The 21399-nt window shown below is 43.7% G+C and overlaps 1 protein-coding gene across 3 annotated transcripts in view; it reads right to left on the bottom strand.

Moving 5' to 3' along the window:
* Window positions 1–2220: 2220 nt before the first annotated feature.
* LOC121545981 (agrin-like) overlaps window positions 2221–21399 on the bottom strand; it is a 405148-nt gene continuing 385969 nt past the window's right edge. For 2 of the 3 annotated variants that reach the window (XM_045209397.1, XM_045209398.1), the window contains 5 exons: window positions 19089–19272; window positions 18645–18732; window positions 6386–6610; window positions 5410–5513; window positions 2221–3868 (listed from right to left, as the gene is read on the bottom strand). In XM_045209397.1, coding sequence (XP_045065332.1) covers window positions 3699–3868; window positions 5410–5513; window positions 6386–6610; window positions 18645–18732; window positions 19089–19272 — 771 coding nt within the window. In that variant the 3' untranslated portion in view covers window positions 2221–3698. Of the gene's footprint in view, window positions 3869–5409; window positions 5514–6385; window positions 6611–9291; window positions 9325–17602; window positions 17627–18644; window positions 18733–19088; window positions 19273–21399 lie in introns of all 3 variants that reach the window. The other variant, XM_045209396.1, reaches the window with a different exon arrangement.

The following is a 21399-nucleotide window of genomic DNA, read 5'->3' as shown; positions in this document are numbered from 1 at the left end:
CGAATCGAGCAGAGCCAAACCAAGCTGCTTTAAGCTGGCCTGGTTAAGCATCCACCCTAGTTGCTGGAACCATTCAAATCATGCACTGTTTGGTTTAGGTAGGCAGTCGACACAATAAAAGAGCCCATGGGATGGGGTGACTGTGTACACCGACTCAAGCTCAGTGTTCAGCAACATAGAACAGTCCTATAGAGCCAGGCCAAAACCAAAAAGAGAAGACCCTGCCTAGTGTCCCCTCTCTCCCTGTCCCCTCTTGCTCTCTGTCCCGATGTGATTGGTTCCAGGCTGATCTTTTCACCCTGAGACTCAAGAGTCCTCTGGTCCAAAATAACGTCCCAGGAAAATAAACAAAAGGGACTCACAGTCTGATAGCAGGACAGCTAGGTCCTTGTTACAGCCAGAAAAATAGAGCCTTTATTGCAGCTGACCAGGGCCTAGCTAGAAACCCCCTCCCAAAGAGAAAAGAGCCCTCTCATCCGAGCTCAGATAATTTCATCATTACTTCACATTGGACCGCAGAAATCAAACCCAGTGAGTTTTTATTTTTGCAGTTATGTCATGAGAAAGGCTCATGGATGAAATTGCTTTTCCCCCCCACACATCTCCAGGCTAGCCGCCTCTCCTCTGCTGCTCAGGATATCTACTGAAGGCCCGGCATTGTTGCATAATTCATAAATCCCCTTTGACCTTTGTAAAAATAATAATTTAAAACTGTATTCCCTGGCGTGTTTATAAATAACAAATCTTGAAATGTGCTTAGCACCGGCTGGCTGGCTGGAGGCTTTGCACTCAGATGCCAGTCCAAAAGCTCATTTGAGTTGAACTCAGAATAATAATGAGAATGGCATTGCTGCCTGCCTGTAATTTTCTTAACCCAAGCACATATTGACATTCCAACTTTACATTAGTTCTGAACCCATGGTTATCTGTGGAGATACTCGTATGTTGGAATGTGTACACAAGTACTTAATCAACTATGGTTTGAATTGTAAAGGCCGCAGTTCATTCTGCACAGACAACTCAACATTTACATAATTCAACCATCCAAGAGTAAACTACATAAGGTTTGTTAAGAATCATTAACACTTGAATAAGCATGAGTAAAATACATGTTGTTATTGACATACTGTGTACAGTAAGCGTCGATCAATGTTTAGGTAGTGCTTATAATGCCGTTATGCATTGCTTATGAAGGCGTTAAGCAATCCTTATGTTGTTTTGACGGAAGGAGATGAATTCCACGGATACAGGTGACAGAGTCAGGTCTGTTTGTTTGACACTTTATTTCATGGTGGTAGGAACACAAGACAAAGGTATTAAAGTTAGTAATGGTCAGGTCATGCCACTCTTACTCGGTGCACTGCCCTTCAGGAGCGTCTCGATCAAACAGTAGTTTAGAGGCCAGTCGATGGGGGAATCCACATGAAGACATAAATAAGGAATAGAAAATAGATTCAAACAGTAAATAGTATAACTTCTGTAAAAGCCAGAGGCCGCCATTTTTTAGGCCCTCCGATGATTTGTATGAGCATTATTATTCATATAATTATTATGTATTAATTTACACGATGGGGATGATGAGGCTAGTATGCTGGCTAAAATAAGAGCACAGAACAGTATGGACAACGACTTTGTCAACCGGTGGGCTAGTGACCTGTTTTAAGGCAATTCAAAGACTGTTTCAACCACCCCAACATTAGATTGTGCCCGTCTTACGCTTGAGCCAGTGTCACTTCTGAGTTTCATTAACACAGGAACCCATTGTTCATGCACAACTACTGGAATAGGTCAAATTCAACAGTAATACAACCTGGAAATTATGTGGTGTAGACCGTACACACGCACACACGGTTCCTGGTCTTAGCTTTGGACACTAGTCCTTGATTTCACTCAAAAGCTTCAATGCTCTCCCCCTCCCCTTTCCTTCGCAATTGACATAGGAACATAATTAGTGTGTGAACAGACAAGTCAGACTTGGTTCCAGTGTATAATACTAAAAACATAACCGCTACAGTTTTACACAATGCTAAATTTACACGTACAAATTGCAGTGCTGTACAAAATTGCCTCTTTTGTTTCGGGGGAATTGATACTCAACCAAGAAAAATAATTTGTTTTGCCTTATAATATTGGCAAGTATCTTATATATCAAAACAGAGTGGGGTTATGTCAGTCATTGCAGTTTTTGGACGTTACAGAATTAATCTTGACAATACAAACCCATGTATTAGTATGTTTATTTCATTTGCAATTATGTTCGCAATTTTTTTTCTTTCATTTTGCTGCCCTATGTCCCAACTTATCACATTATCCCCTTTCCAACAGCAACAGATGGACCACTATTTTAACGCGAGAGTATAAACCAGTTTTCATTTCAATTTGAGAACAATTTTTACTCTGAAGTTTGAAAGATTGAAGAATTTCATTGATGACTGAACATTCCATGACTGAGCATTTAAGGGTCCCATTTCTCCTCTTCCTCTAGGTCTGGCCTCTATTTAGCCCTATCTTACAGCTCCTCCATCAGGCCAGTTGTGGTAAAAACGTGTTATTTTGCACCATTCTCAAATACGGACCCCGCCAAATGAAATAGTTCTTCTTGCTCAGTGAAATCAGGTGAGAGTAAAATGACACGTTTGCCTCAGAAAATGAAAAGATCCAGAGAAACTAAAACAAAACAAAATCAACACAGCAGAAACTGCATGCAACTAGTGATCATTGTTAGCTTTACTGATTGTAAAATAGAATTCACAATACATGAGAAGAGAACCAATCTTACATATTCACAGTCTCAGGTATTTCTATACTCTATATTTATTACATGTATTTATGTAAATTATTATTTACATTTCTTGATTGATGGATGTTTTGGAATTATGATATGAAAGTTGTTCTGGAATGCAGGGCACTTTTGTCTTTGTTCGGCTCTGGGGGGTAAGCGAATAGCGAGGCATTTCAAAAATGAGACTCAGTCATTGATTCAGAGCCAACTGAGAGCATTTGCGCTGTATGAGGAGTTTGAAGATTTTGATCAAGCGGTTTCCGAAACTCATTCTTAACAGATTTACTGATATGGAATACACTTGTGTCCTATCAGGGGCAAGCAGAGGGTTCTATGATACCAGGGTTGTGTTCATTAGACAACAATTAGACAGGCTTGTTTTCGTTGAAAAATGTTGTCAAACGTTTTGTAACAGTGTGCTCTAATGAACATGACCCAGGTAACTGCAGTATGTCTCTACTGCATTTGCCTCGCAGGGGAATGTTTGTATGTATAGTTAGGGTTATGTCTATAGGCTGTGTTGGGTGGTAGTGTTTGATATGACACCAAGACAAGGCAATAATAGACAGCACCAATGTGGGTCACCAGTGTTCAAGTAATGAGCGATAGGGAGGTTTTGATCACGTTTGTTTTAAAATAACAAATACAATTAATACAACTTTCGCTTGTCTTGCGATGCAACACAAATGTACGCATATACATACGGTATTTACACTGGCCTTTCAGGAGGGGGATAATGAACGAACGGGAGGCGTAGATAAAAAAATAACAAAAATACAGTATATAAAAACAAAATAAAACAAATTAAAACAATGTATTATTTTTTTCCAATATAAAAAGCGATGAAAATTATACAAAAATAGAACTTAATTACAGCAGTAGACATGTCGTTTATGAAGGGAGTGGTTTAGCCAGGCTATTTCTGGGCCGCAGCGGCGGAACAGTGTAATATTTTGGGGCTGTTGAGGGCGTCCTCCACCAGGTGGAGCTCCATGCCGTCCACCACCACGTCCTTTACACAGCCTACAAAGCCCGTGCTGTAGGCCTTAGGCAGCCTGCGGGCCACCGCCAACTCCTCCAAGCCACCTGGAGAGAAAGAGAGGGGGAGAGAAAGAGGGGGGAGAGAAAGAGAGGGGGAGAGAAAGAGAGGGGGAGAGAAAGAGGGGGGAGAGAAAGAGGGCGGTTTAGAACTCAGTGTCTGAGGTGCATGGACAGACACACAACAAATGCATGCACATACACACGCACCACCACACACCCACATATAGAGGTCACATCCTTGCATCTCCCACAAAGCAGCCTGTGTCCTGCCACAAAGGGTAACTAACTGCTGTAAAGTACTGTGTGATGTTGACACTGGCAGTAGATGAAGAGGAAGAGACATGTAGCTCTGGTGAACAGGAAAGAACAGCACATCAAACAGGTGGTCCTCTCTGGAGGCCTGCTCTAGCAGTACAGTCACTGGAAATCACCTCTCTCCTTCGCTCAAAGGGGAGCCAGTCTTCTGATATTTCACCTGTATTACTCTTTCTCTCTCGTTTTCTGTCTCTCATTCTCTATCAAACACTTTCACACCCTCTTTGTCTATATCTCTTTCCCTCTCTCCTGCTTTTGTCCTTGTTTAATCTGCTGCGCCGAGTTGGCCTTCCCATCAAGCTCTTTCCCCCTTCTCTCTGTCGGATTGCGTGCCTCTGAATCGGGGATCGACAGGGCTAATTTGATCAGAGTAACAGATTAATTAATGATGAGCGGTGAAAGAGGAGGATTTAAAAGAGCTACTTGATGTGAGGCCTGCTGAAAGAATAATGTATTCTAGCTGTGGGGCGTGCTCAGCACCTGTTTGGAACCGCATCGGTGTGTTTGGTGTGTCAGTGTGTGTTTCTGTGTGTGCACGAGTGCGTGTGTGTGTGTGTGTGTACGCGTGTGTGAGAAAGAGAGAGATCGTGTGTGTGTGTCATGTGTCCTTCTAACTGCTGGTTCTTCTAGCTCAAACCCCCCCACACACCTTCCCAACACCTTGCACGACCACATGCATTTGAAGGTAATTTTTTTCTACCAGTGCCATTTCCCCAGAATGTTCTATCTATCCGCGTGCACTCCTTTAAAAGCAATTTCTCTGAGCGAAGTTCATGTCAAATGAAACTTAAAAAGATAATAGGCAGACTTTGGTCATTTCAAATTCCAGAGAGCAGAAAACTTTTGAGTTTAGTCAAATAGCCTTTCATTTCTCAAATCAATACCTGAATAGAGTTGGACACTTTTTCCAGACAGTCATCCTACATTTCTGACCAATTATTTTCATGCCAGCAATTGCAATGCAGAGTGAGTGCATTCCTCATTTCTGGCACACTTCTACCATCGTTACAGCTGGAAATGTACTATGTGAGTCAGATTTCAGGTTAACCCTATGTGTTGTCCTTTACACTATCAGAGGTTTCCTCACTTGCTGTTTCTAAAAACAGCATTTTAGTGTCTGACCGATTGATATATGGAGGACTTGTCTGTCTGTCTATCGTGTGTCTGCATGTGTCTCCATCTGTGTTTGTGTGTATGTTTGTACATCTGTGTGTGTGTGTCTCACTGTGTGTAAACCATAAGACCTGTTGCGAGCTCATTAGTCTACCTACCCAACCAGAGAGCTCCGTCTGTGTCCAGCTGAGTGGCTGCCAGGGGCGACGATCCCGTGACCGCTGCCTCGTTACCCACCTGGAGAGAGCCGTCCCTAAGTGCTCTGAGAGAGGGCGAGGAGGAGGGGGGGAGGGAGGGGAGGGAGAAAGAGGGGAGAGAAAGAGAAAGGGGGAAGGTAGAGGGAGAAGGGGGAGATAGGGAGAGAAAGAGGGAGTTGTTTACAGACTTTCTGGTACATCATCGTCAATTTCACTTCAACTGGCTTGTAGTAAAAACGTAGAGAAATCAAGTCTTCACTGCTCTGATGACTATGTGCTAAGCAGTTGATTGAGCGAAGGGGGAGAGAGTGGGTGCGTCCGAAATGGCACCCTATTCCCTATTACTTGCACTACTTTTGATCAGAGCCTGTATGAGCCGCGGACAAAAGTAATGCATTATATAGGGAATAGGGTGCAATTTCAGATGCAGCCAGTCACCCAACAGTCTGTTGGAGGCATCGTTGTCAATCCCACTGAGCCAAAATGACAGAGACCAACCTCCATGGATTTAAATGAATCAAGTCTTCACTATGTGGTAAGTAAGAACTTATGTCGTAGGATGATGCGGGTTTAAAGCATGAGATATAACACTCATAACCCCACATTTAAATGCTTTGGCATGAAAGATAACCCAAAACTATCTTATCGATTTGCTTACAAGCGGACTGAAATTGAAGGCAAATATGAAAACCACACACTCTGTATGCTGAACATTATGTTTAACATTTCAGGACTTCCTTTCCATTGTTTGGTCATTTTCTATCACAAAATTATCACTAATATAAATATTCAGTTAGGGGTAAATCCTAACCTAACTAAGTCAAAGTTAGTCAAGTTGAAGTTAGGATTTACACAGGAAAAAAATATCACAAATACAGGCTATCCTACGCTGTAGGTGGACTGCTCCTGTTCAAGGTCACGTTAGCCGCCGCCTTACCTGCTAGCCTTGATGCGGATCCAACGGTTAGTGTCGACGCGCACCGTCGAGCGAAGCACCACAGGCTTGGAGCCCAGGTCATAGGTCATCTGCACGCGGCCATCCACAATGGCCAGGGCGATATAGTCCGAGCGCTCCACGCCCTTACCGCTCCACAGCACCAGGCCCTGTGTTGCCTCCGTCTTGATGCTCAGCTCAAATTTGTTCACCAGCAGGGACTTCTCACTGCAGGGCAGGGGGAGGAAGGAGGAAAGTTAGAATGACTTATGTTAGTGAAGTGCAGAGGAAGTGAGGTGATTGTGAACTGTGAAGTAGTCCACGTTTGCATACTGGCTGTGTTGCTTGTACGTATGAACCCCAGAGAGGTGATTCAAGGTTGATAGTGACGGGCTGCATTCTAAATTGTGGCCAGTGATGGCTGTGCCCCAATACACTTCACTTGCTTCCTAATTCCTTGTCTAGCTTCCTTGATGACAACTGATCTGAAAGCACTTGAGAGGGTCATGGTGAGAAACCTCTCAGGTCCTTTCAGCCAGTGCTGCTTATGAGGCAGAGAAGACGACAGGGGAAGGAAGATTACGTAAAGACAGCAATGATGTCTCCACTCCATCCTGTGTATCTCTCTCTCGCGCTCTCTCTCCTGGGCTTACTGTGCAGTAGCTCAACTCTGTTCTTCCTGTTAGGTGGTGGTGGTTGAGGCGGGGGACTGGGGCAGGAGGCTGGGGGGTTCGTAGCAAGCTGTCTGATGTGCTGTTTGATCTCAGTCTCTGGACTGCCAGTGCTACGGGGGAGTCAGGGAGCTGGGGAGAGGGGTGGCGGGGAGAGGGGTGGAGACTCTGGGACATCCTGGGCCTTCGAATGGGGAGCACTGCATGTCACTGTCACTGCTGTCTCTGCTCTGGGAGAGTGGGGCTGCTGCTCAGAGCCTTACTGGAGCTGGTGTGGTGGTTTGCACACGCTCACACACATGCGTGAACACGTTCATGCACACACACACATTCATGCATGCCCCCCCACACCCAAAGGCATACGTACACCCAGGCACACATCCATGTACGCACACATGCGCACACACGCAAACGCGGACACACGCACTCGCACACAGCTCCATTTGGTACAGACCTCAAACACAAACACTCCTGAAGGGATGCTATTTTTAAACAATAGCTCCTTTGTTCTCCACTGTTCCCCTCAAGAGATGGATATCAAGAGAATCATACCTTTGTTTTGGTGTATGTGTTTGTGTGTGTGTGTGTGTGTGTCACCAATCGGTATCGCTGTAATGTACTGTGAAGTCGACAAGGTTCAACTACTTTCATAGTTTTCAAAAGGATCATACATTTAAAAAAAAATCACAAACACAGGCAAAGCACACAGTGAACAGAGAGCAGACAACACAGAACACAACACAACACAGATCACACGAGACAGACATGATACGTATACGACACGAGTCAGCACAGCAAACAGACAGAATCTCATGGGAGCACAGGGGGTTACACACAAAGGACAGGAGGAGAGGAGAAAAGAGAAAATGACAGTTGACTACGTATAAATCGGTCCACTTTAAATAAATTAACTAACGGTGGTGAAGATATTGAACTGATTGTTTAAACTGAATAATTATTTGAAGGCTTTTAATTTAGTTTCTGTTCAGGTATGGCTAACCGAAGTTGACGCATGTTCAGTATTCGACCCAGCAGAGAGGAAGGAGTGCTAAGTTGAATTGGATGTGTCTCTTTCTACACTGCAACTACGTTTGGATTTGAGATTTCCAAAGCAAAACGATTATTTCTAAAAAACACCAATTCAATTCACTGAAGCACAAATGCTAATGAGTGACTAATGAATTTAGTGTCATAGAAATCCTTTGGACACAAACGGTCAGTAGAAAAACACATACAATACTTGCCCCAAATAAATCATAAGCGGTGTCTGAAATTGCACCCTATTCCCTATAAAGTGCACTACTTTGAACAGAGACTTATGCGGGCCCCAATATATAGGAAATAGGGTGCCATTTTAGACAAAGCCATAGTGCTATGCACCAGACTCCTGTACGCAACAGCCTGGGTATGAGGTTCAATAAATCCTCAACAGGATGGATTTTCAGGAATAATAAGGTCAAGGTCATTAGACTAAGGATATACTATACTGTATTTATACTATACTGACTAGTGTTATTATGTCTTGGACTCCTGGCTGCATAATACATTTCCACGAAGGGACACAGTTTGAATTGAATTGAATTAAGAATAGTATGTGAAACAAGGCAGTGTACATTATTTAAAATGCAACCAAGTTGTCTTACTTTGGGGCTTACTTACTGGATTTGTATTAATAATTAATAGATCCATATTATGGATTTGTGTTATCTTCTTTGTGTACAAAAAAGTGCTGTACACCCCATTGCCTCTAGGTGGGAGTAGTAAACAGAACATTGCTAAGCTTGTATGGAGAACATTGCATAGAGATTGCAAGGCTGGATGGTTATTTTGGCTGCTAGTGCTGGAGATGATTGGGGACTGAGCTATGCTGTCTTAATAGACCCTGGGTGTGATTACAACAGCTTATGGGGATCCAGATAAACAAATAACTAAGTGGAGCCCTATAATACTGTCTCTATACGTGGCCCAGTATATAGAGACATTTGGCCCTCCAATAATTTCTCTATGGGGCCCAGTGTACAGAGTAGTGTGGCCCTATAATACTTCTCTAAATGGGCCCAGAGTATTGAAGTATGGCTCTCCAATACTGTTTCTATGGGGTACTTTCTGACCCTTGAGTAGGGAGAAGTTAGGCTGCGACTTTCGGGTGGTTATGACGGGGTGTGGTACGGATGGATGGTGAGGCAGCATGCTAGCGATTGGATGGACAGCGCTGGCAACAGTCTCGGGGACACTCACCTCTGTTCCGACGGGTTCTCCAGTGACTCAGGACTTTAAGGGAGCAGGGGAGAGAATGGAAGGGCATGCAATAAGCGGAAGAAGGGAGGCAGAAGGAGGACCCGCGAGGAACCTTACAGGGTGACGTATTGTACAGCATCGTCCGGCATAGACAAGAGCCTCAGTGATCAAGGAGATGTTGAACAGAGTAAGTTGTTGCTTGAGAGATAGGAAAGCATGGCTAGCCACCTTCCATGGTCCATACTAGCATACTACCCAATGCATTACTACAGGGTTCTTCAATTCCGGTCCTGGAGGGCCGAAACACTTCTGTTTTTTATTTCTACCTGGTAGTTAATTGCACTCACCTGGTGTCCCAGGTCTGAATTAGCCCCTGATTAGAAGGAGGATGAAAAACAGAGGTGTTTCGGCCCTCCAGGACCGGAATTGAAGAACCCTGCATTACTACATTCTAGGTAGTATGAACATAGGAAATAGAACACATTATGAGTTTTGGTCTGGAGCCGTTACTGTGATCACGGAATCATGGCTCTCTCCGGATATACTGTCCCCGTCCATACAGCCAGCTGGGTTTTCAGTACATTATGCTAATAGGAATAAAGAGCTCTCCGGGAAGAAGAAAGGCGGAGGTGTATGTTTCATGATTAACTACTCATGGTGTGATTGTGGGAATGTACAGGAACTCAAGTCCTTTTGTTCACCCGACCTAGAATACCTCACAATCAAATGCCGACCGCATTACCTCCTTAGAGAATTTTCTTCGGTTATCGTCACAGCCGTGTATATTCCACCTCAAGCCGATACCATGACAGCTCTCAAGAAACTACACTGGACCTTGTGCAAAGTGGAAACTGCATATCCTGGGGGACATTTATTTTAGCTGGGGACTTCAATAAAGCAAATCTGAGGAAAATGCTAACGAAGTTCTATCAACACATTGCCTGCAGTACTCGCGATTCAAAAACTCTCAACCATTGTTACTCTCCCTTCCGGGATGGCTACAAGGCCCTCCCCCGACCTCCCTTCGGCAAATCAGATTATGACAGTATTTTATTCAATGCTGGCCTGACCAATCAAAATCCATGCTTCAAGACTGTTTTGATCACATGGACTGGGACATGTTCCGGGTTGCCTCTGAGAATAACATTGACGTACAGTTGAAGCCGGAAGTTTACATACACCTTCGCCAAATACATTTAAACTCAGTTTTTCACAATTCCTGACATTTAATCCTAGTAAAAAATCCCTGTCTTAGGTCAGTTAGGATCATCACTTTATTTTAAGAATGTGAAATGTCAGAATAATAATAGAGAGAATGATTTATTTCAGCTTTTATTTATTTAATCATATTCCCAGTGGGTCAGAAGTTTACATACACTCAATTAGTATTTGGTAGCATTGCCTTTAAATTGTTTAACTTGGGTCAAATGTTTCGGGTAGCCTTCCACAAGCTTCCCACAATAAGTTGGGTGACTTTTGGCCCATTCCCCCTGACAGAGCTGGTGTAACTGAGTCAGGTTTGTAGGCCTCCTTGCTCGCACACGTTTTTTCAGTTCTGTCCACACATTTCCTATAGGATTGAGGTCAGGGCTTTGTGATGGCCACTCCAATACCTTGACTTTGTTGTCCTTGAAACATTTTGCCACAACTTTGGAAGTATGCTTGGGGTCATTGTCCATTTGGAAGACCCATTGCGACCAAGCTTTAACTTCCTAACTGATGTCTTGAGATGTTGCTTCAATATATCCACATAATTTTCCTTCCTTATGATGCCATCTATTTTGTGAAGTGCACCAGTCCCTACTGCAGCAAAGCACCCCCACAGCATGATGCTGCCACCCCCGTGCTTCACGGTTGGGATGGTGTTCTTCGGCTTGCAAGCAACCCCCTTTTTCCTCCAAACATAACGATGGTCATTATGGCCAAACAGTTGTATTTTTGTTTCATCAGACCAGAGGACATTTCTCCAAAAAGTACAATCTTTGTCCCCATGTGCAGTTGCAAACCGTAGTCTGGCTTTTTTATGGTGGTTTTGGAGCAGTGGCTTCTTCCTTGCTGAGCGGCCTTTCAGGTTATGTCGATATAGGACTCGTTCTACTGTGGATATAGATACTTTTGTACCCGTTTCCTCCAGCATCTTCACAAGGTCCTTTGCTGTTGTTCTGGGATTGATTTGTACTTTTTGCACCAAATTACGTTAATCTCTAGGAGACAGAACGCGTCTCCTTCCTGAGCGGTATGACGGCTGTGTGGTCCCATGGTGTTTATACTTGCGTACTATTGTTTGTACAGATGAACGTGGTACCTTCGGGCGTTTGGAAATTGCTCCCAAGGATGAACCAGATTTGTGGAGGTCTACCATTTTTTTCTGAGGTCTTGGCTGATTTCATTTGATTTTCCCATGATGTTAAGCGAAGAGGCACTGAGTTTGAAGGTAGGCCTTGAAATACATCCACAGGTACACCTCCAATTGACTCAAATGATGTCAATTAGCCTATCAGAAGCTTCTAAAGCCATGACATCATTTTCTGGAATTTTCCAAGCTGTTTAAAGGCACAGTCAACTTAGTGTATGTAATCTTCTGACCCACTGGAATTGTGATACTGTGAATTATAAGTGAAATAATCTGTCTGTAAACAATTGTTGGAAAAAGTACTTGTGTCATACACAAAATAGATGTCCTAACCAACTTGCCAAAAACTATAGTTTGTTAACAAGAAATGTGTGGAGTGGCTGAAAAACGAGTTTTAATGACTCCAACCTAAGTGTATGTAAACGTCCGACTTCAACTGTATACACTGACACAGTGACTGAGTTAATCAAGCAGTGTATAGGGGATGTTGTTCCCACTGTGACGATAAAACCAATCCAAACCGTGGATAGATGGCAGCATTCACGCAAAACTGAAAGCGCGAACCACCGCATTTAACCACGGCAAGGTGACTGGGAATATGATCGAATACAAACAGTCCAGGTATGCCCTACGTAAGGCAATCAAACAGGCAAAACATCAGTACAGAGACAAAGTGGATTCGCAATTCAACGGCTCTGACATGTGACGTATGTGGCAGGGACTCCATACAATCACGGATTATAAAGGGAAAACCAGCCACATCGCGGACAGCGCGTTAACCCTCAAAAGGCTGCCGGCCCAGACGGCATCCCGAGCAGCGTCCTCAGAGCATGCGCAGACAAGCTGGCTGGAGTGTTTACGGACATATTCAATCTCTTCCTATCCCAGTCTGCTGTCCCCACTTGCTTCAAGATGTCCACCATTGTTTCTGTACCCACAAAAGCGAAGGTAACTGAACTAAATGCCTATCGCCCCGTAGCACTCACTTCTGTCATCATGAAGTGCTTTGAGAGGCTAGTTAAGGATCATATCAGCTCCACCTTACCCGACAGCCTAGACCCACTACAATATGCTTACCACCCCAATAGATCCACGGATGATGCAATCGCCATCGCACTACACACTGACCTATCCCATCTGCACAAGAGGAATACCTACTGAATGTAGGAAAACTGTTCATTGACTACAGCTCAGCCTTCAACACCATAGTACCCTCCATGCTCATCATTAAGTTCGGGGCCCTGGGTCTGAACCCCGCCCTGTGCAACAGAGTCCTGGACTTCCTGACGGGCCGCCCCCCCAGGTGGTGAAGGTAGGCAACAGCACCTCCACTACGCTGAACCTCAACACGTGGGCCCCACAAAGGTGCGTGCTCAGACCCCTTCTGTACTCCCTATTTACCCATGACTGCGTGGCCACGCACAACTCCAACTCAACAATCAAGTTTGCAGACGACATAACAGTGGTAGGCCTGATACCAACAACGACGAGACAGCCTATAGGGAGGAGGTAAGGGCCCGGGTGGAGTGGACTTCTGGAGATGTGATATTTCAGTATTTCCGTTTTTATGTACTCCGGACTCCGACATTGCTCGTCCAAATATTTATATATTTCTTAATTTCATTCTTTTACTTTTAAATGGGTGTGTATTGTTAGATATTACTGAACTGTTGGAGCTAGGAACAGAAGCATTTTGCTACACCCACAATAACATCTGCTAAACGTGTATGCGACCAATACAATTTGATCAGAGACACTGTAGCCCCACTGTGATCATGGTCCAGGAGCAGCGAAGCAACACAATGAGGTCCTCAGAGGATGACGACAACCACTCCACCACTGGGACTCTTAAGGGGAGGGTTGGGCAACAATGTAAAGATTTTTTTATGATTCATTTGCTAAACCATTTTTCCCTTGGGGATAATAACATTTTCCACTACTATTACTGAGTCTGATGACAGTGCTATGTGTGTGTGTGGTGGCCATTATCAACTTCCTTGAGTGAAGGAAGCACCGAATGAGAAAAATTGGGTAATCAACAAAAATGGGGTCAAATATTGTATTACCAGAGACAGGGCCCTATATGATTGGTCGCTCCAATAATGGGGCGTGAGGAAATTGACCCAAGCTTTCAGAAGAGGAATGAAGACTGATCTAGGCTACTGTAAATAGTAACAGCAACATTAGCCCATGGTGATACAGTGGTGGTCTGTGTGTTGTAATAACTTTGCTATAACGTTCCTCTGAGGAATTAATTAATCAATTACTTAATTTATTTATTAATCTCTGTTCAACACCAGATCATGTTGAATCGATGACACTCGCTCAGAGAGATTGGGCTGGCTAGTTCTGGTTTGGACCATAATCGCGCCCCTCGCTCTTTACAGGAAGTGACAACTATTAAAGCTCCTCTGGCCAGTCCGGCTCGAAGGACCATGATTGTCACCCTAACGTAGGGTTTTCCAAACTCAGTTCTCGGGACCCCAAAGGGTGCACGTTTAGTTTTTTGCATAGCACTACAAAGCTGATAATCAACTAATCATAAAGCTTTGATCATTTTAATTTGGGAAACGCTGCCCTAACGCATATTGATACCCGCTGCCACATAGTTAGGGCTGGTCTGAAAGATGCCTCAATTTGAGGTCTTTCTTTTAAATTATTTTTAAAAGAGGAAACAACTCTTTGATTAACATGTCAGACGTCCTTTTTCTCCGCATCCGACTCGATAAATATTCATAATTGCAGTTACAGATTGAACTAAGTGAAATGACAGGGGCTTAAATGTGGATATCGAATTCTCTGGTGAATCTGCTCTGCATAATTCAACCTAAATCCAACTTCCCTGCTTAGAAATTATTTTAAGAGGTTACTTACCAAGCTAATGCCAGCAAAGGAAACTAACAACAAAGTATGATCTAAGTGTTGCCCTAGAGGCGGCGGTGAAGTAAAAGATGGGGGACTGGCAGCAAAACTGAGGAAGGGGGAATTTTTTGGTCCACTATCTTGCAGTTAACCCTTTACACTTGTGGGAATTGCCTATATGGACAGGGCTAAATTGAAATGTTTCTTACAGAAGAAATATGAAATGCAAAAGCATGGTACAGTTTGGAGATTATGGGAAATCAGTTCACAAGACTGAATCCAAACATTACACTGTTGATTTTATGTGCATTTTACATTTACTGTTCTTTTCACCAGAAAATACTCTAGATACATTCAGTAACACGATAAGAATATTCATGGAAAATGTAGGGTAGGTGCAACATATGACAAAAAACTAATTACAAGGGTTTGAGTGAGAGGGCTAACTGGTGTCACCTCTCCAAGTGTCCACAGTTCCTAAGTCATTTCAATGCACTTTTATGACTCAAAGAAGAGTCTTCAACTATAAGGTACTTATTTGAGCTCTCCTAGCTGTGCAGTTGAGGAACTAGAGCAAGCACACTTGTTCGGAACACAACCCTGCATCCCCGCCGTCACACGATTACTGTTGATGTTCATGCAATCCAAAAATGGCCCATTCGGAAAGTATTCAGGCCCCTTGACTTTTTCCATATTTTGTCACGCTAAAATTGATTAAATTGTTGTTTTCCCTCATCAATCTACACAAAATACCCCATGATGACAAAGCAAAAACAGATTTTTAGAAATTATTGTACTTTACTCAGTACTTTGTTGAAACACCTTTGGCAGCGATTACAGCTTTGAGTCTTCTTGGGTATGACGCTACAAGCTTGGCACATCTGTATTTGGGGAGTTTCTCCCATGCTTCTCTGCAGATCCTCTCAAGCTCTGTCAGGTTGGATGGGGAGCGTCGCTGCACAGCTATTTTCAGGTCTCTCTGGTTGAAACCACTCAAAGACATTCAGAGACTTCATCTTTCCCTCCATCCTGACTAGTCTCCCAGTCCCTGCTGCTGAAAAACATCCCCACAGCATGATGCTGACACCACCATGCTTCACCTTAGGGATGGTGCCAGGTTTCCTCCAGACGTGACGCTTGGCATTCAGGCCAAAGAGTTCAATCTTCGTTTCATCAGACCAGAGAATCTTGTTTCTCATGGTCAGAGTCCTTTAGGTGCCTTTTGGCAAACTCCAAGCAGGCTGTCATATGCATTTTACTGAGGAATGGCTTCTGTCTGGCCACTCTACCATAAAGGCCTGATTGGTGGAGAGATGGCTGTCCTTCTGGAAGGTTCTCCCATCTCCACAGAAGAACTCTGAAGCTCTGTCAGAGTGACCATTGGGTTATTGGTCATCTCCCTGACCAAGGCCCTTCTCCCCCGATCGCTCAGTTTGGCCGGGCGGCCAGCTCTAGGAAGAGTCTTGGTGGTTCCAAACTTCTTCCATTTAAGAATGATGGAGGCCACTGTGTTCTTGGGGACCTTCAATGCTGCAGACATTTTTTGGTACCCTTCCCCAGACCTGTGCCTCGACATAATCCTGTCTCGGAGCTCTACGGACAATTGCCTCGACCTCATGGTTTGGTTTTTGCTCTGACATGCACTGTCAACTGTGGGACCTTATATAGACAGGTGTGTGCTTTTCCAAATCATGGAAACAGGATGCACCTGAGCTCAATTTCGAGTCTCATAGCAAAGGGTCTGAATACTTATGTAAATAAGATATTTCAGGGTTGTTGTTTTTTTGCAAAAATGTCTAAACCTGTTTTTGCTTTGTCATTATGGGGTATTGTGTGCAGATTGATGAGATAGTTTAAAAAAAATCCATTTTAGAATAAGGCTGTAACGTAACAAAATGTGGAAATGGGAAGGGGTCTGAATACTTTCCAAATGCACTGTAAATCGCATTCTGGGTCAGGTGGGCATCATTTGACAGCTTGTTCTATTGACAACATGACTAGTTAAGTTATAAAATATGATCTTACAGTGTTAGGCTTTCACAGGGTAATTCAGAGAAACAGATCGTAATTTTGGTGCGCATAGAAAGAAGTAATGCGTGCATTCAGGTGCATGTTCCGTGGCAAATCTTCTCACAATAAACAAATATAGGCTCATTCTGTTCAGAACAACCCAGGGTATGACGCCATGCCATCCTGTAACTGTTCATCAAACATAGTGATCCTAAACGTTGACACTGTATATGACATGAGTTTTATGATATAGAAATGTGCACATTTTGACTTACAGGTGTTTGGCTTGCTTGTGTGACATCAAAGTGGTATTTATTATAATCCTCAACGTCTCAACTTCTTCAAAGTACATCGAGTCCTCTTAATTTACAGCATTTTCCTCACTCAGACAACTACAAATTTGCTAAATTTGCCCAATTAGCGGCAGGGATGGGAGCACTTTATTGTCGCTTGCGATGCTCATGTTCAGAATGGCTATCAGGCAAAAAAAACATACAGCGCTGTGAAGTGCAGAGCCTGAGCATTGACGTAATTTATAGCATTTTACTGTACAGCCACTGCGTTCCAATTTAGGCCCTTATCAGTGCCCAAATCTGCCATTTTCAACCCGTATCTGGGTACGAGTGTAAAGGGTTAAGAAGGGGTCTCATTAATTTCAACATGACAGCTAATACCATCCAATTTAAGATGCGTGGATATATTTCTGGTTCTGGCGAAAGCAGTTACAACCATGCATACAATATAGCACCTTCTTTTACTCTTTGCTATGGGTTTGAACACAATGCTTCTGGTACACATGCAGTCATGCGTGCATTTGGCTAGTCATAGTCCAGTCTATTTTAATGAGTAAAGAGAAAAGCCCGGTCAAAATCAAATTATGGGCATGGAGTTTGAATGTGCTGTAGGCCTATTTCAATATAATACACATGATAGCTATCTGCACAGGTGAAGATGATGAAGATGATATAGGAGAAAATAAATATATAATCTATTACTTTGTGTTAACTATCGTAATGTATTTATCGTTGGGTTAGTTTGGCTTTGACTGAACCTGTGAAGGTTCTGCATTTCTTTAAGTCTACTTACTCCGGAATCTCATTGGTCAGTTGGCTTGAGTGCATCAGAAAGACAGACAAGGGACACTCATATGAGACAGAAGTGGACAGACAGATGGACGGCAGCACATATATCTGACAGGCTCAACCAGGACAACAGACAGAAGATACAGACATATCCTACAATTGTCTCTTAGAGTTTCCCTGTGTGTGTGTGTATGTGTGTGCATGCACATGTGCTCTTTGTGTGTGTGTTCATAAGACCACAAATTCACTGTCTGTTTCTACATTTTCACACCCTCAAGTGTTGTGTTGTGGGAAGACTTGTAATGGATCTGGATGGGGAGCCTTATGTCTTTTCAGGTTCATCATCACAAAGATTTAATGCATGCCAACCTGCGGGCGTTTGAGCCAGCATGGAAGACTTAGATGGATGGAAGAGGATAAAATGTATCTGCGGTAGCCTGGAAGGCAGGATACGTTTTTCTCCCTTTCACACCTTGTATTGAAACCATTTACACTTACATCATCCAGCTTCTCCTGGTATAGCTAGCGTGTGTTTAAATGGAAATCAACACTTTAGATCCGCTATTTTGAGGGGACACAGTCACGCATTCTGTATTTCTAAAATAAGCTTAAATTAAATCCAAGTATAGAGAGGGATGCTATGGTTGTTGTGGAATGCATGGTGTGTGTGTCAATTCAGAGTGTGTGTGTATGTGTGTGTGTCGGCTCATTCCGCTGTGGTGTACAGCAAGCAAGGGGGGCGCTCGGGGCATTGCTGTAATTGTTAGCCAATCCGCTAATTAGCGAAATTCAGTCAAGACCAGAGAAACAGCGTATGGGAAGTGGTTGAGCTATTAGCTAATGCCCGGCTAACTCCGAAGCCCCTAATGGACCTGGAATAATCAACCCTGTCACCACCACTTACTGCAGTGGAATACGAACGTGGAGGCCATTAGCCATTTCTCTACTACCGGTTTGCGTTAGCATGGGAGACCATTTCGCATAAAATAATTAGCATTAGCATCGAAGGTCATTAGCATCGAAGGACAAGATGGCCTCTCCCTTACCTCTTGGTGACGGCGTTGTGGTACTCAATAAACGTCAGGCCGTCAAAGGCAATGGACTCCGTCTCCCCGGCGGACTTCTCAAAGATGGCTGCGAGGAAGAGGAGGAGAAACATTGGATGAGATCACATGAATCAATAGGAAACATGGCTCCTTTAATTGGAGTCAAGGCAGTGGATGGTGATGAATTGGGATGAGCGTTCATGCGCTTATGGTTTTAATTAAAGTAAAAGGGAGAGTAGGGCATACGGCCAAGGTTAATGGGTTTGGTAAAGTATACGTGTGTGTAGTTAGTGTGTGTGTGTGTGTTAACGTGTGCGAACGGGTGAGAATGATGAAACAGAGGGGTAACTCTAACCTTCAAAGGGAAACATTGTAAGACTTGCGTGACATTAATATTACACCAACATACACGTTGCATTGAATTCAGGATCATTGTTCACTCACTGTTCTGACAATGTGTGCCTGTGAAGCCGTGGAGGCACACACACTCGTAGCTCTCAAGCAGGGGGTTGCAGCGACCCCCGTTGTGGCAGGGCTCCCGGCTGCACGGGTGGCCCTCGAACATGGCCACGTCGCTGGAGTGCAATGCGTTCTCCTGCCGCAGGATGGGCGTGCCCATCAGGGTGATCTGAGGGGGGATAGAGAAGAGGAGAGGGGACTTAGACCTGTCTTAGTGCAGTGTGTAGCCTACATAGGACACAAATGACATACACATACAGTTTTTCCTGACCACATGACCTACCTGACCTGGAAATCCACTAGAACCCTAAAGGCTAAAACTAGGGTTCAGAGTCGTTCCTGGTCAGGTGACATGGTCAGGAACAACTTGGGATCCTAGCAAAACAACTTACATCGGAGATACATCTGACAAACAGTGCATTCGGAAAGTATTCAGATCCCTTTACTTTTTCCACATGTTGTTATGTTACAGCCTTATTCTAAAATTGATTAAATTGTGTGTTTTTTCCCTCATCAATCTATACACAATACCCCATAATGACAAAGCAAAAACAGGTTTTTAGACATTTTTGCAAATGTATAAACATTTAAAAACTGAATTATCACATTTACATAAGTATTCAGACCCTTTACTCAGTACTTTGTTGCACCTTTGGCAGTGATTACAGCCTTGCGTCTTCTTGGGTATGACGCTACAAGTTTGGCACACCTGTATTTGGGACATTTCTACCATTCCATTCTTCTTCTTTGGATGTGTTCTTAGGGCTGTTGGAAGGTGAACCTTCGCCCCAGTCTGAGGTCCTGAGCGCTCTGGAGCAGGTTTTCATTAAGGAGCTCTGTACTTTGCGCCGTTCATCTTTCCCTCGATCCTGACTAGTCTCTCAGTCCCTGCCGCTGAAAAACATCCCCACTGCATGATGCTGCCACCCCCATTCTTCACCGTAGGGATGGTGACACTTGGCATTCATGCCAAAGAGTTCAATCTTGGTTTCATCAGACTAGAGAATCTTGTTTCTCATGGTCTGAGAGTCTTTAGGTGCCTTTTGGCAAACTCCAAGCGGGCTGTCATGTGTCTTTTACTAAGAAGTGGCTTCCATCTGGCCACTCCACCATAAAGGCCTGAATGGTGGAGTGCTGCAGAGATGGTTGTTCTTCTGGAAGGTTCTCCCATCTCCACAGAGGAACTCTGGAGCTCTTTCAGAGTGACCATCAGGTTCTTGACCAAGGCCCTTCTCCCCCGATTGCTCAGTTTGGCTGGCGGCCAGCTCTAGGAAGATTCTTGGTGGTTCCAAACTTCTTCCATTTCAGAATGATGGAGGTGCCCTTCCCCAGATCTGTGCCTCAACACAATCCTGTGTCGGAGCTCTACGGACAATTCCTTCGACCTCATGGCTTTGTTTTTGCTCTGACATGCACTGTCAACTGTGGGACCTTAAATAGACAGGTGTGTGCCTTTCCATGTCCAATCAATTGAATTTACCACAGGTGGATTCCAATCAAGTTGTAGAAACATCTCAAGGATGATCATGGAAAAACAGGATGCACCTGAGCTCAATTTCGAGTCTCATAGCAAAGGGTCTGAATCCATGTGTAAATAAGCTATTTCTATAAAAGTGAAAAAAATTCAAAAAACTTGTTTTCACTTTGTCATTATGGGGTATTGTGTGTAGATTGATGAGGATTTTTATTTATTTAATCAATTTTAGAATAAAGCTTTAACGTAACAAAATGTGGAAAAAGTCAAGGGGTCTGAATACTTTCAGAATGCACTGAACATACAGTACCAGTCAAAAGTTTGGACACACCTACTCATTCAAGGGTTTTTCTTTATTTTTACTATTTTCTACATTGTAGAATAATAGTGGAGACATCAAAACTATGAAATAACACATATGGAATCATGTAGTGACCAAATAAGTGTTAAACAAATCAAAATATATTTTGCCTTGATGACAGCTTTGCACACTCTTGGCATTCTCTCAACCAGCTTCACCTGGAATGCTTTTCCAACAGTCTTGAAGGAGTTCCCACATATGCTGAGCACTTGTTGGCTGCTTTTCCTTCACTCTGCGGTCTGACTCATCCCAAACCATCTCAATTGGGTTGAGGTCGGGGGATTGTGGAGGCCAGGTCATCTGATGCAGCACTCCATCACTCTCCTTCTTGGTAAAATATCCCTTACACAGCCTGGAGGTGTGTTGGGTCATTGTCCTGTTGAAAAACAAATGATAGTCCCACTAAGCCCAAACCAGATGGGATGGATTATCGCTGCAGAATGCTGTGGTAGCCATGCTGG

Source organism: Coregonus clupeaformis, chromosome 30 (genome assembly GCF_020615455.1).
Source record: "Coregonus clupeaformis isolate EN_2021a chromosome 30, ASM2061545v1, whole genome shotgun sequence".
NCBI classification, from domain to species: domain Eukaryota; kingdom Metazoa; phylum Chordata; class Actinopteri; order Salmoniformes; family Salmonidae; genus Coregonus; species Coregonus clupeaformis.
The sequence above is the reverse complement of the archived record's forward strand: the minus strand, read 5'-3'. Positions and strand labels throughout refer to the sequence as shown.